Source organism: Pleurodeles waltl, chromosome 2_2 (assembly GCF_031143425.1).
Source record: "Pleurodeles waltl isolate 20211129_DDA chromosome 2_2, aPleWal1.hap1.20221129, whole genome shotgun sequence".
NCBI lineage: Eukaryota > Metazoa > Chordata > Amphibia > Caudata > Salamandridae > Pleurodeles > Pleurodeles waltl.
In genome coordinates this window covers 114,742,022-114,755,079 of record NC_090439.1, presented here as the reverse complement: position 1 = coordinate 114,755,079, position 13,058 = coordinate 114,742,022, and the positions used below count along the sequence as shown (strand labels likewise).

Sequence of the window (13,058 nt, the reverse complement as noted above, 5' to 3'; positions counted from 1 at the left end):
GGAGAAACGTGAAGGCAGGTGGTTCATCAACAATGAAGCGTTTGCAGAATTCTTGGTGCATGAAGGTGAGAGTTAAGCATTGGGTAGATGTTTTTTCAGCACCAAGAAATGCTAAATTCAAAGATTTCCCATCCAATCCAAGTATCTAGAATCCAACTAGAAAAAAATCCTTTTTGATCAGCTGATTAGGCATTTTTTGCTGTGTATTGTTTCCCCCATGCTCCTATTCCTCTTCCCTCAAAAAATGATTCTCAAGCTAAAATGATTCAGAAAGAAGATGGCTTGTTTCAACATGACCTCCTCAGTGGTGTGTTCCAGACCTTCTTTCCTTTTCAGAGAAGCGAGGCATGAGATTAATCTTCGGGCCTAGTTCCTAAATACCCGAAGTTATGGACTTCTTATTCTGATTACATGGGCTTTCTCAAAAGTTCAAGGGACCTGTTTGAAAATGCTCCAAGAGGAAAAGGAGAGTCCCTTTAATGGAAGAGATTGGTACAAGAACATTGTTCTGTATGTATAGTAGAATAAAGAACAATGTTCTTACTATTTTTACCTGGCTAATCTGTTTTGACAATTTCAGTTCATAATCTTTCATTGGGTAACCAGTACATCCTATAGAAAAGTACACTTTATACATTCCTTCGCATCAAAGCTGTAATGATAAATTGTTTTAGAGGTCATTAAATCTTCTGTCCTGCAAGAACTTAATTTCCCCTCAGCTATTTGTAGTGTTATCTAGATCGTCAGGGCCTCTTTTTGAACTGATAGGTAAATGTGACCTCATATCAACTTTCATGAAAAGTAGCTGTCTTAGCTTCAGTGAATTGAGCCAGAAATACTAGTAAAAAAAAAAGGCTCCACTTCCTCATTAAAATACAGATTCACTGGCTTGACACCACTGAAAGGTCCCTCTGGGCCTTATGAAAGATCCTATATCAACTAAGTCCCTTTAGTATAACAAATGTTTATTGGTTTATTCTCCAATGTGTTGGTACGTTTTTTGTAGAATGTACCCCAAGTTACAGTTGTATTTCACTTCAGTCACAATTGTTGAAATTGTTGACGATTAGGATTGAAATGAACTGTCTAAATTATTTTCTGCCTTCTCATCCACTACAGCAAAACATCTGAAAAATAGAGACTATCAGTTTCTCTTTGAAGAAAAAAACACATTTTAGAATAGATGACCAATTTTACTAATTCCAGAATGGCAGAGCTATTCTTAAGCAGTCCAACCCTAGATGTGTTGCTGTGTACTGAAGTTTGACTTGGGTTTGAATAAATAATTAATTGAGAGCTTTAAGAGCTCCCCTTAGTACAGGTAAAGTTGCTTCTTCTGTGATCCTTGAGGGTCACTTAGTTTTGAGCACTTGTCACCTCAGTTTAGATGTTCACAAGCAACCACTCTTGATACAGAGATGAAGAATGAGTTGCAGTTTGAATAAACTGTTCTACAAAGGTTTGTGGTAAATTACTTTGCCTCCTCAATTGATGCTGCTTTATAAGTGGTTTAGAATGTAAAATTTGGGCAGGGCTGGAACGGAAACCAAAATTAGCTGTGGCTAAAATGTTCAAACCCACCTCACACTTCGGAAAACCACACTACAATGGATCCATTTGGCCATGTCTTAGTCAGATCATCCAATTCTGCTATGATAGCAGCCCCTAACCTGCAGCGTGCTGTTACAATCCTAGAGTGCCAGAATAGCCAGTCTACAATTAATTATCTGGGATAGGATATTGGTTAGAAAAACACTGTTTCCAGTTGCTAATATTTTAAAATTCAACCTTTTTTTTGCTGTAACTTTGTATGAAATATTTGGCAGTATTGCCCTATTTGACAGTGTGTTTGACTAAACAAAAATGAATGCTTGCAACATAATCAACAGAAGAGATTCTCTGTAACCCAGAAAGCGCATCTATAGGAAATTGACTTTGGCAATGCACATATTTAGTTACTTCAGTACTTTCATTTCCAGTTTGCGAAGCAACATGTTAGGATGATTTCCATGACATAGTATCTACATACAACATTCAGAGCAAGTCACAAATATGTGGGGCCTGATTCAGAGGTTGGTGGAAGGCCTTACTCCATCACAGACATGGCAGCTATCCCATCCGCTGTATTACAATTCCATTATAGCCTATGGAAATATAAATATGGCAGAGGGGATATCCGCCACTTTTGTGACAGAGTAACCCGTCAGCCAAACTCTAAATCAGGTCCTTTGTCTGCTGTTTGTGGAGGGCTGCTTTTCTTATTAATGACAAACAAAGTTTGCAGCAGAATGTATGCCAGGAGTTATGATGATATAAATATTTCCTAGGGGTTGATGTATTATTTTCTTCTTTTTTTTTCTTTACCTTCAGGAATCACTGATAATTCAGGAACTAGAAGACCAAATTAACACACTATATAGTGAGAAAATGTCCCTGCTAGAACAAATTCAAAAACTTGCAAGGTAGGTTTTACCAAACCCTTCATCGGCCTGTACTAGTGACACTTATGTTGCGTTTTGTGGAGCCTTGTTGTCCCCTGCTTTGTTTAACTGTCCATCAGAGGTATCCCCAAGTGACAGAATTATGGGTGAACATCACACTTTAAAAATATTCAGTTATTAATTTAAGTGCTCTTGGAAAGGGGCAACGGACACCCTCCACACCTCATTGGGGTCTCTTCATGCGTATTTAAACATACCATATGTACTATAGATCCATACTTATATTGAACACTACTTTGCAGTTGAGAGGCATTTTTCTCCGTATTAAATGGGTTCCTATTTTAGTGTCAATGTTTATCTTTCCTTAAAAATAAATAATGTTTCACGTTTGCACGTCATAATTTTTTTTAAAACAATTATGTATTTGTAGGCTCACTTTTTAAATCAAATGTAGGCATTAATAGAAATGTCAAAAATGTTGATTGATTGAAATATTGAGTATGTCTAATAATTTGACAAGCAATTTCATAACGTGTCAAGCACTTGCTGTTGCAAGTCAACATTCATTTGTGTATGTTGAAGAGTGTTTTCTTTCATTTACTCATAATATTCTTTGTTGGCTGTGAGTAGATGCCTAAGAGCTAAGCAAAAACAGGTGGCTGGTACTAATCTGACTAACTTGGTGGGTTTTTAGAAATTATGTATTGCATCAAGTTCCTGTTCAAAAGCAGAAACCAGTAAACTTTGGATAGAGTGGACAGAACTAGGTTTCTGCTGCTCACTGAAAAAATAGGTGAGTGTTCTGAGGGAGAACAATTCTCATGGTACAGTACTATTTATATAAGTCACCACCAATACTTATAGATGTGAGGTACCGTAAAATATTTAATAAGTTCTCCATGAGTTGCAAGCTGGTTGAAGCAACAGAAGGCTTATGTGATTTCATAGATCTCCATTGCTGCCTGCTACCCCTACAGCAAAAGCAATCAACAGGAACACAACCAACATACTATAATAACCTATATCAGATAGGATAGTAATATTATATATTGCATTCTAATCAATGCCAGTTTACTAAACAAAAGATGAAATCATATACATAACCGGCTAGTGGACCTCAAACCCCACATTGTCCTCATTACATAGAGTTGGCTAGGTGATGATGCTGCACCCATGCTGCCCAAGGCAGTCCCTGAAGGATATCTAATTGTCTTCAGCAGTCGTCCAAGCAAGAAAGGTGTAGGGCCAGCGGTGGCCCACAAATGTACACTACATATATCCAGCATGTCTTGTAATGCAAATTATGATCTGTTTTCAGCTTGCTCTGTGTCTTACTTAATCTCCTCAACCTTTCCATGCACAATCAAGGTTTTGAAGATTATCTCCTGGGCCCTATAGTGGATACTACAATGGACAATATAAACCATTACATACCAATAACTCTCTAGGCTTCAACACAGTATGCCATTTAGAGAGTCTGAAGTAGAACAGCAATCTGCCTTGGACACCTCATGCAGGAGGCAGTGCTGTTGACACAGACAGACACACACAGACACACACACACTCTCACTCTTTCACCGTCCCATTATGTTAGTCACACTTTGTGTCAGTGTTCAACTCTAACATTGGTTTGCTTCACTGCTGCTCTGAAGATCTCCAGCTCAACAGCAGTGTCTCAGGCATCATGTGTCTGCATTTGTTCAGGTCCTTGTAAGGAGTGATGGAGGTTATTTGCGCGAGACTAACATCTTCTCTTCCAACTAAATGGCAGCCTGCTCTGCCAGTCTACCAAATGCCTCCACCACCACAGCAACCTATTGCTCTTGCTCATCTACCTGTGCCAGTAACTTCATCTTCAACCCTTTAGCTGCAAACTCTATCAACTCCAAAGAATACAGGCAACCAGAGCATAAAGGAAAGTGATGATGAAATTCATGCTGTGGAAGGTGGTCTAGACATTGAGGACATCGACCAAGATGCCAATGAAGGCAGCAATAGTCTGGATCAGGATGATCATGAGTAATTTCTCATAACCAGGTAATTTGGAGGGAGACACCATGCGTGTTGAAATCTACACTAGATGATATTGCTAGGTTTCACAATATACTGAAGAGTACTACTAATAAATGTGGCCTTAACCTAACTAGGATACAGCAACTATCCAAGCCAAGTTCCTCTGTGATTTTGAGAAACAACCCAGGGAAACCCGTTCTTATTCAGGACAAAGTGTGGCAAAAAGATCTTAAACTGATGAAAACCTTGTCACAGATCTGCTTTAGATTCACATATGAAGAGGAAATACCAGGCTCCAGAGTTTGCAAAAAGCTGCCTTATAGTTCACTTGAATGCTGATTTGGTCACCAAAGATTATACAATTTAGTCTTGTGTACCTTAACAGCCCCTGTTATTCACAATAGGCATAGTGATACTTTAGCCATTCAATGCTGTTATGATAAATAAATATGTAATGACATTGCCCTGGTACAGGGAACTTTTGTCAGAGGGCAATGGAGGCAGCCAAAGTGATTATGTAGGAAGCAGTCAATGCCTTGGCTGATGTGATCGAACAAGGCTGGCCTAAGATTGCTTCCTTTTAGCTTTCAAGTGCAAGGAAAAGAAATTGATATGCATCCTCATGGCCAAACACGGTTAGACAAACATGCAGCTCTTGAACACATAAAGACTGACATTGGCTTTTCATGCTGTCTTGGAACATTCCAGTTTCAAACATGCTCTGGATTTTGTGGTGCAAAAAGATCATAGAATGTAAGAAGGGGCTCACCTTATTACAGATACTAGCAACTGCAGGATGGCCATTACTGTCCGTGTTAAACTAACTTGGGATGTTACGGAAATCAGATAGCAGAAACTTTGACATAAGCCATGCGATTCATTTTACACTCCCTAGGCCAAGATACACAAGGGTGTGACTTCTTTGCTCGACAGCCCCATCCTATTGTTTGTGGGGTCGTAACATTTAAGATTTTTCCTTAAAATAGGAGAACATCTGTATATACCACTGGGTATTCTGGATTGTCTGTTGTGGGCATACAGTAGAATTTGTGCTAAAGCTGGCCACCAATCAGAGAACATCACCATCTGGAACAGATAATACATACAATCCTTGACCTACTGCTCAAAAGCTATGGAGCAAGTACGTAAGAGCCAGAAAGGTCTAGGATTTTATTCCAGATCATATTAATAAAAAAAGAAAGGATTGTCTAGGATCACCTTAATCAAAAAGAAGATGGGCCGATGAAGAGCCATCCCAGATCTGTGAAATCTCAACAAATTCCTGATGGCAGTCCATTAGAATGGTCACATTTAAGGAACTCATTTTGATGTTCCAAGAAGGAGAATTTCTGGTGTCCTTAGGCCTTCCAGGCTCTTACTATCATATCCTGGTTTATCAGAATCACAGGCAGCATCTTCAGTTTGTTAAAGGTGGTTAGCATTGTCAATTCAGTGCATTATAATTCAGCCGCAGTTGGCCTAAAGGGTCTTCACCAAGTGTTTGGCGCAAGGGGAAGTGTGTGTACTAAAGAAGTGCTTCCGGGTATCCCTGAACCTTTAAAATGTTCATCAGTAAAGGAAACAGAGCACTCAGCAATCGCCTGTTTGCCACTGTCTCATCATTTGGGGCTAACTCTAAACAAAATAAAATCTGCCCTCTTACCGAGCACTATCCTACTCTTCCAAGAAGTATTCTTCGATATCAATCAAGCAAAAGAGTTGTATTCCACAGAGAGAAAAATTGATGAAACCTGCAACAACTATTTTTAACTGCGAGTGTTTCAGGCAGACATTCCAAATTGTTGGTAGAACTAATGCCGCAATGCATTCCACTGATTGCTCATTGCAAGCGCTAAAGCAAAATAACCTGAAGATTCATGGGACCAGGTAACTGTCATCGACCAGCTTAAACAATCATTATTGTAGTGGAGAAACAATGCTAGGGAACCTCTTGAAACGCCTTCCATTTTAGCTCCGTCAACATTAAGTAATAATGACAACAGACATGCCAAAGAATGGATGGAAAGCGCACAAGCAGAATTTGGTGATAAGTGGTCAGAAACAGAGTCTTCACTGTATATGCTATTCGCTTGGGGCTTTAGGCTTTCCTTCTATACCTGTGCAACTCCTCAGTCTTAATTCAGACAACAGAGCATCAATGCATTACATCATCACATAGGGAGGAACAAGATCACAAATCCTGTGAAGGGAAGCGCAGCAGTTGTGGAACTGAGCAGTATTCAAAAATATTGCCTTGACAGTGGAACATTTGCTAGAGTTTCTAGGATTGTGAGTCCTGGTGTCCTGGTAACCTGATTGATTAATGTTTGGGTGCATTGTAGTAATGTGAATCTGCTAATAAACATACAGTGTTACTGTGCAGATTACCACTTTAACAATGTTTATTGCTTTTTTTTAAATACCTTAGACTTGGCAGACTGATGAAGGGAAATAAATCATGAGTGTGAGTCTACGAGATATACAAATTCCGGATAATTATTTTTACAAGACTTACTTGCTTCTTTTTCAGTTCTGTCATTTGACCTGTTCTATCATTTGCCCTGTCATCAGCCCCCAGTGTATTCAGAAGAGTAGTGGTATTTGTGATAGCCCATGTTCATCAGCAGGGAGTTCATCTTTATCTATCTCTGGGTGACTGGCTTCTAAAGGTGCATTCCCTGTAACTGTCTGTGCACCTACAGATTTTAATCTCTTTTTATCATATTTGTGATTGTTATTTGACTAAGACAAATCTTGCAAAACTCATGCACACGACCTGAATTTCATGAGTGCTAATTGAAATACTGAAGAGGTTCTTGTTTTCCACCTTTTCGATGAAACTTATTTAAAAGATAACTCTTTTTTCGGAGGCACCAGTCATTGAGATCCATGACTTGCTTAAGTTGAAGGTCATATTATATATATTTTTTGTCTTCAAAACCTGATCTAAGCTTGTCATTGTAATTAATCACATTTAGTTTGTTGGGTTGGCAATGTCCCTTGCACAGTAAAGAAGCGTGTACCCCTGTCCTGAGTGACGGACTTCATGTGAAACTGGTAACCTGATGTTTGTCTGTAGCGTCACAGTAATCTAGAGTATCTGCAGAGGTGTAGACCTGTCCCTGGTAATACAAGGCCAAGAACCTGTTATGTGACCTGGAGGAGTGCATCAGGCATGATCTCAAAGTGGGCATAGGACTATTATCAGTCCCCAGGATGAGACACAGATAATAGCAGCATACTTCGTTTTGTAAATTTTTAGTGTGACTAGTACTTTCTCTGTGTCCATGTGGTTTACGGACTCCTCACGCGTAAAGTTGTGTTTAATGAACTCCCCAGAACCTTGCACTGACATCCTTGTATGTGTCTATGTTGACTGTGTGTAGTATGAGCCTGATTACTGGGGCCAGTCTGCTCATTTTGGTTGCCACTAGGTTAGCATAGCACAAGATGAAAGATGAGGACAGCTTTGCCAGATAATGGAGTGCATTGCTTGCATTCCTAGGTTAAAGGGTGGATACCCAGACTCTGAAGTGGAGGGGAATGGAGACAGTGCTTCTCCTAGAAGTTTGATGAAGGCCCTGTTACCAAAAGAATAATGATGACTACTTCTTCCTGGGCATGGCTGTTTGGTAGATGGTAAGGTTGATGGGTGGAATTGCAGTTTTTGTTGTTCAAGATGAAGAAGTTTCTAAGCAGGGCTTGTCCTTTTGTCTGTCTTTTGTTGTTGTTTTAAGATGACATCCAGGTACATGCATCTAAGACTTCATTTATCTTCTCTCTTTGGGTACTCCTGCTTGGAGCCAACTCATTTCCACCTGCTTGAGGGCCATCACTTTACCCAAAGACTGAGTCTGAAGAATATCCTTAAAATGATATTTGAAAGATAACTAACCCAAACCAGTTCAAAAGCCTTAAACACTAGAGTTACATCCTTGTCTGGAATTGTGTATAAAATAGAATCTAAATTGGGACTTTGTTCGAAGTCCAATTTCTTCTTGACCAAGAAAGGGGGTGCTTTGCAGAGCACTTGAATAGCTACTTTGAGACCAGGACTGGTGTCTACCTGACATCCAGTCTCCTAGAATTGAGAGGAAGTCACATGAAGTCTGCACTTACTGCTAGACAAGCTGAGTGTCTGCCTAAAGTGCCCCTGAGGTTTGCCTGCTGAGAGAAGGAACCTGTGTGCATGCCCCTGCAACTGCCTGAGGCACACCTTCATGTATGACTCTGCTCAGAGGCTGTAACTGCCACACCTGTTCCTTGGTGTTGAGGCCACCCTAAACTGAAACAAGTGCAACTGTGCATGCTTGTCATATATACTATATCAAGTGGTCCAATTTTCAATGCAAGTTTACCACCGTGGCTCCTACATAAATAAAGCTGCCAATAAGATATCAGGTATGCAAACTGCACCTAGAACACCACTAGATCTGGAATCTTCTAGTTTCTCGTTCTGGTTAGAGGCAGACAAGTCTGTATGATGACATTTGTTTTCAGTTAGATGCACGTGGTAAAAAAGATGTTAAACTGAGTTATACATTTGATCAGTGGGGGTATTTTAAGTAATCTGAACCAGTGCCCAATCATTGTCTAGGCCAACAGTATGATGAGGACTGAAATCACAAGATATCTCCTGTAATGTGGAGAGACTGAATCTGAAGGGTGACGTAGTACCTGAAGATCGTAGCTGTGATTAAAAAAAATAACAACAAAAAACTGTGCTTGGCTTCCTATTCAACTGTGTAGCATTTAGTTTTGCTTTGAAAATTAAATATTTACTTTAACTGAAAGATGATCAATGGACTGGACAATACCTTATTGTGTCTTCTGGCTGACTGAGGTCTCAGCTCTTGTCCACCACATACCTCCCTGCGAAGCCTTGAATTGCTCGTCCTTGCTACCCTACGAATCAAGTGCAGATAGGGTTTTACTTTACACAGTTTCCAGACCCAGAGTAGTACAGACTTTAGGACTATGGCAAAGGACCTAAACCACCATGGGTTGGGGCCAGGTAGCCGTTGGCTGCCCTATTGCCCCAAAAGGGGATCTGACACGGTTGAATTGGTTTTATGGCCTTTAGAGTATCAATGTGATATTCCTCCTTTTCTTCAATCTTACCAAAATTGGATGCTTTATTTGCTGATCCTTTTATTAGGAAGCAATTAATTACCCCTTCCCGGGCCTTGCATATCAGTTTGAGATGCTTCCCTTCTTGGTTGTGGTTTCTGCCTCAACAGCATTCCTGTAACTATGTGATGGTTGGTTCTGTAATCTCATCTCCACCATAAGGCCGCTGAAAGTAGTTCTAAAATGTTTGTACTAAATGTACAAGAGGAAAAAGGTTCTATTTGTGACAGACAACTCAGTGACATTGTTTTAAATGAACAAGGCAGAGCGTGTAGAGGGAAAGCCTTTTTGTGAAAAGGCATTGAAACAGTGGATGCAAGCCATCAACAAAATAAATGATCTGTCAGAAATTCAAATATCACGTCACCCTGAAGATTTCTCTGTCAGGGAAACATCAGTGAACAAAAAAGCCACAAAGGCCAACAACAAATGCAGTGTTTACTGTTTGGTAGAATTCCCCCAGGGGTGTTGAGATCTCAAGGGGGTGTATATCCAATCTTGTACCTCAGCAAGTAGTTCATGTTCTTCACCCAGATGTGTGCACAAAAATCTTTAATATTTGTAGTAACAAATAAAAGTGAGATTTGGATTTGTGAATAGCACTGTTCAAGATTTCTAGAGCTCCAATGTACTCTTTTATTTGTTCTGAAAACTATACCTTAATATTATAGTCCTAAACCCTACTATCTGCACAGCAAATACATTATAACTGTCCTCCCAAATAACATGTAAACTTGGTTTAATGATGTATCATGCAGCAAAAAAACAAGATGTTATAATAAAACTGTAGTAATCACATTAGGTTTTTATTAATTGGGAAATAATTAGTGATGGAAGTGTCTTCATGGATGTTTTCTAGTCTTTTCTGTGTGATTTTATTTATCACAGCTGCTGTTCTTCGTACAGTTGTTTTAGAAATTTTTCAAACTTTAAGTTTCAATAGGAAGTGCTGTGGTCTTTGAGGGCTAATTTACACTTAAGTATACAATTGGATTCTGTACATTATTTTTTTATATAACTGTATTTTGTGTCTAGCTGCACTTAATAACACTTCAAACCAATATGCTAAAATGTGATCACTCCTTAATGTGCATTTGAAGCTCATAAATCAGTATGTTTACTCCAGGATTGGAACTTTCATAGATTAATGTGAGGAGCTGTCTTCCCTCACATTTTCCACCGCACGTCAGGCTAAGGAGTCTCCCTTGAGACCTGCTCAGTTTTTCTCTCAGAAATCCTTTCTGAGGAGGTTTGGATTCTTTTTCTCTTCAGAAGTTCTTCAAGGTGGGTCATCCTGGCTACCATGTCAGAGACACCTCGAAAAGGGCCTGTGCTCCCTGCATGAAGAAAATACTGCATGTGGATGACAGCATAAGAACTGCATATACTGCCTCTACCCTAGTCATAAAACTAGAGACTGCAAGGTATGTAGGACCTTTACTACTAAAACATTAAAAGACAGAGAAGATCGCCTTCTACCATGGCTAAAAAAAATTAAAATCCAGAGACAATCCAGTTTCTAACAAGGACAGTGCCTCTTCTTCTGCGTCTGTTGTAAAAACACCTATGAAGAGACGAGCTGAAGCTTCCTCATAGTAACCACCCAAAAAGGCTTTCAAAAAATCATCTGAGGTGTCCTCAAAAGTATGTAGCCCATCAAAGAAGGCGAAATCAAAAGCTTCAGATTTGAGATAGAAAAAGAAGCCTGTGTCTGAGCCACCAACACCACCATTCAAGGTAAAACGTACCTTCAAAAAGCTAGTTTCTGCACCCTCGTCAAGATAATCATCGACAGCTCCTGCCTTAACGACAACATCCACCGTCGTCACACTGTCTATGTCAGTGGCAACGACTGACTATGTTGACAGTCTGCTCACCCTCGTCGACGGCACGCCTTATCTCTTCGCTGAGACTCACCTTGTAGACGCTGCTACCGTCAACATTTCCGTCGACTGAACACCTGTTGACGCTTCCACTGTCGACGATGACCTTGCCGTCGACGGCCTCGTGATTGACTCTTCCATCTACGGCGCATCAACCGTCGACGACACCTCAACCGTCGACGCTTCCATCCGTCGACGACACTTGATCCGTCGGCACTCTCGTCGACGTTACCACCATTGACGATCATTTTGTCGACACCACCGTTGGTGGCATCTCATCTCTCGTCAATGACGAAGATCACAACAATAGTTCAGAGACCATGTTCCTTACATCTGTTCTCGTCGACGGACCAGGCAGCGCAAAAGGAAAATCAAAAAGTACCATCTGACTCACTCAGTAACATCTCCTAGTAAAGTCTTGAGCCTTCTGCCTTTGCATCTATTAGATGAAGATGACTCTGTGGAAGATGGCCTTTTTGGAGTGGCCAGCAGACCTTCTCAGTTACAGGTTAAATGCCAGGAGTATTCAGATGATGAAGGCTCATATTATGACCAACACTATTATGAGCAGCAACGACCGGGGCTTGTAGGCCCCCCCCCAGGTTGGTTTTGGACTTGCAGGCAATGTTGGTGGACTATAGGGAACGTTTTCCACCAAGGCCTTCATCGTCGCATCAACCAGTACTTACGGCTATACTATCTACTCCTCAGCAGTTCCAACAACCACAACATATAACTCCACCAAGGCCACAACATTCTCCACTATCTACACCAATGCAGGGGGAAGCCTCTTCTGATGAGGATGCTGAAGGAGAAATTCAGACAGTGAATGATGAGTGGGATGATTATATTATACCAGCTCCTGCGACACCTGTTGTAGAGTCACCTCCTGAAGATATCAGTGGCTTTCTTAACCTGTTAGAACGAGCAGCCACACGGTCTGATCTTCCAGTGCCTGCAACTTAGCAGGATTGTTTCTTCTGAGATTTTAAGGAGCCTCCCAGAAAGACTGTCAGGGCTATCCCAATAATTGATAGTGTTTGGAGCCAGGGCTTGAAGATAATGCAGAATCCTGCAACGGTACCTGCAGTGCTGCCGAGGTTGGACAAGAAATATAAGTCCACAGATGATGCCCCTGCTTGCCTTTTAGGCCACCCGAATCGGGACTCTGTGATTTCACAAGCTGCCCTACTTAATTCCAGAAACCCTTCCACACCGTTGACAACACCGACAAATAAAGAGGGAAGACGCCTAGATAACGTTGGCAAGCGTTTTTCCTCAATGTCTGCTATTGTGGTAAGGGCCACCAATTCTCATGCTCTCTTTGGTAGATACGACCGGCATCTCTGGTCAGACATGTCTCAATGCTTAGAAGAATTGTTGGAGAGTTCCAAAATGGAAGCGAAAAAGGTGCTCATGGAAGGACAACGATCTTCGGCGAAAGTCATTGATTGCGCGCTTGATTTCGCCACCATGGGCTTTAGATTGCTTGCTGGGTCAGCTGTCTTGAGGTGTCAGGGTTGGCTCAAAGCCACTAACTTTTGCTCCGAAGTTCAGATGAAAATTTAGGATCTTCTCCATCATAGAGAGG

The 13,058-nt window shown here is 40.7% G+C and overlaps 1 protein-coding gene across 6 annotated transcripts in view; it reads left to right on the top strand.

Annotated features, from left to right (window-relative positions):
- Window positions 1–13,058, top strand: part of RELCH (RAB11 binding and LisH domain, coiled-coil and HEAT repeat containing) — a 1,006,576-nt gene that overhangs the window by 249,548 nt on the left and 743,970 nt on the right. For all 6 annotated transcript variants that reach the window (XM_069219494.1, XM_069219496.1, XM_069219495.1 and 3 more), the window contains one exon: window positions 2,371–2,462. In XM_069219494.1, coding sequence (XP_069075595.1) covers window positions 2,371–2,462 — 92 coding nt within the window. The remainder of the gene's footprint in view (window positions 1–2,370; window positions 2,463–13,058) is intronic.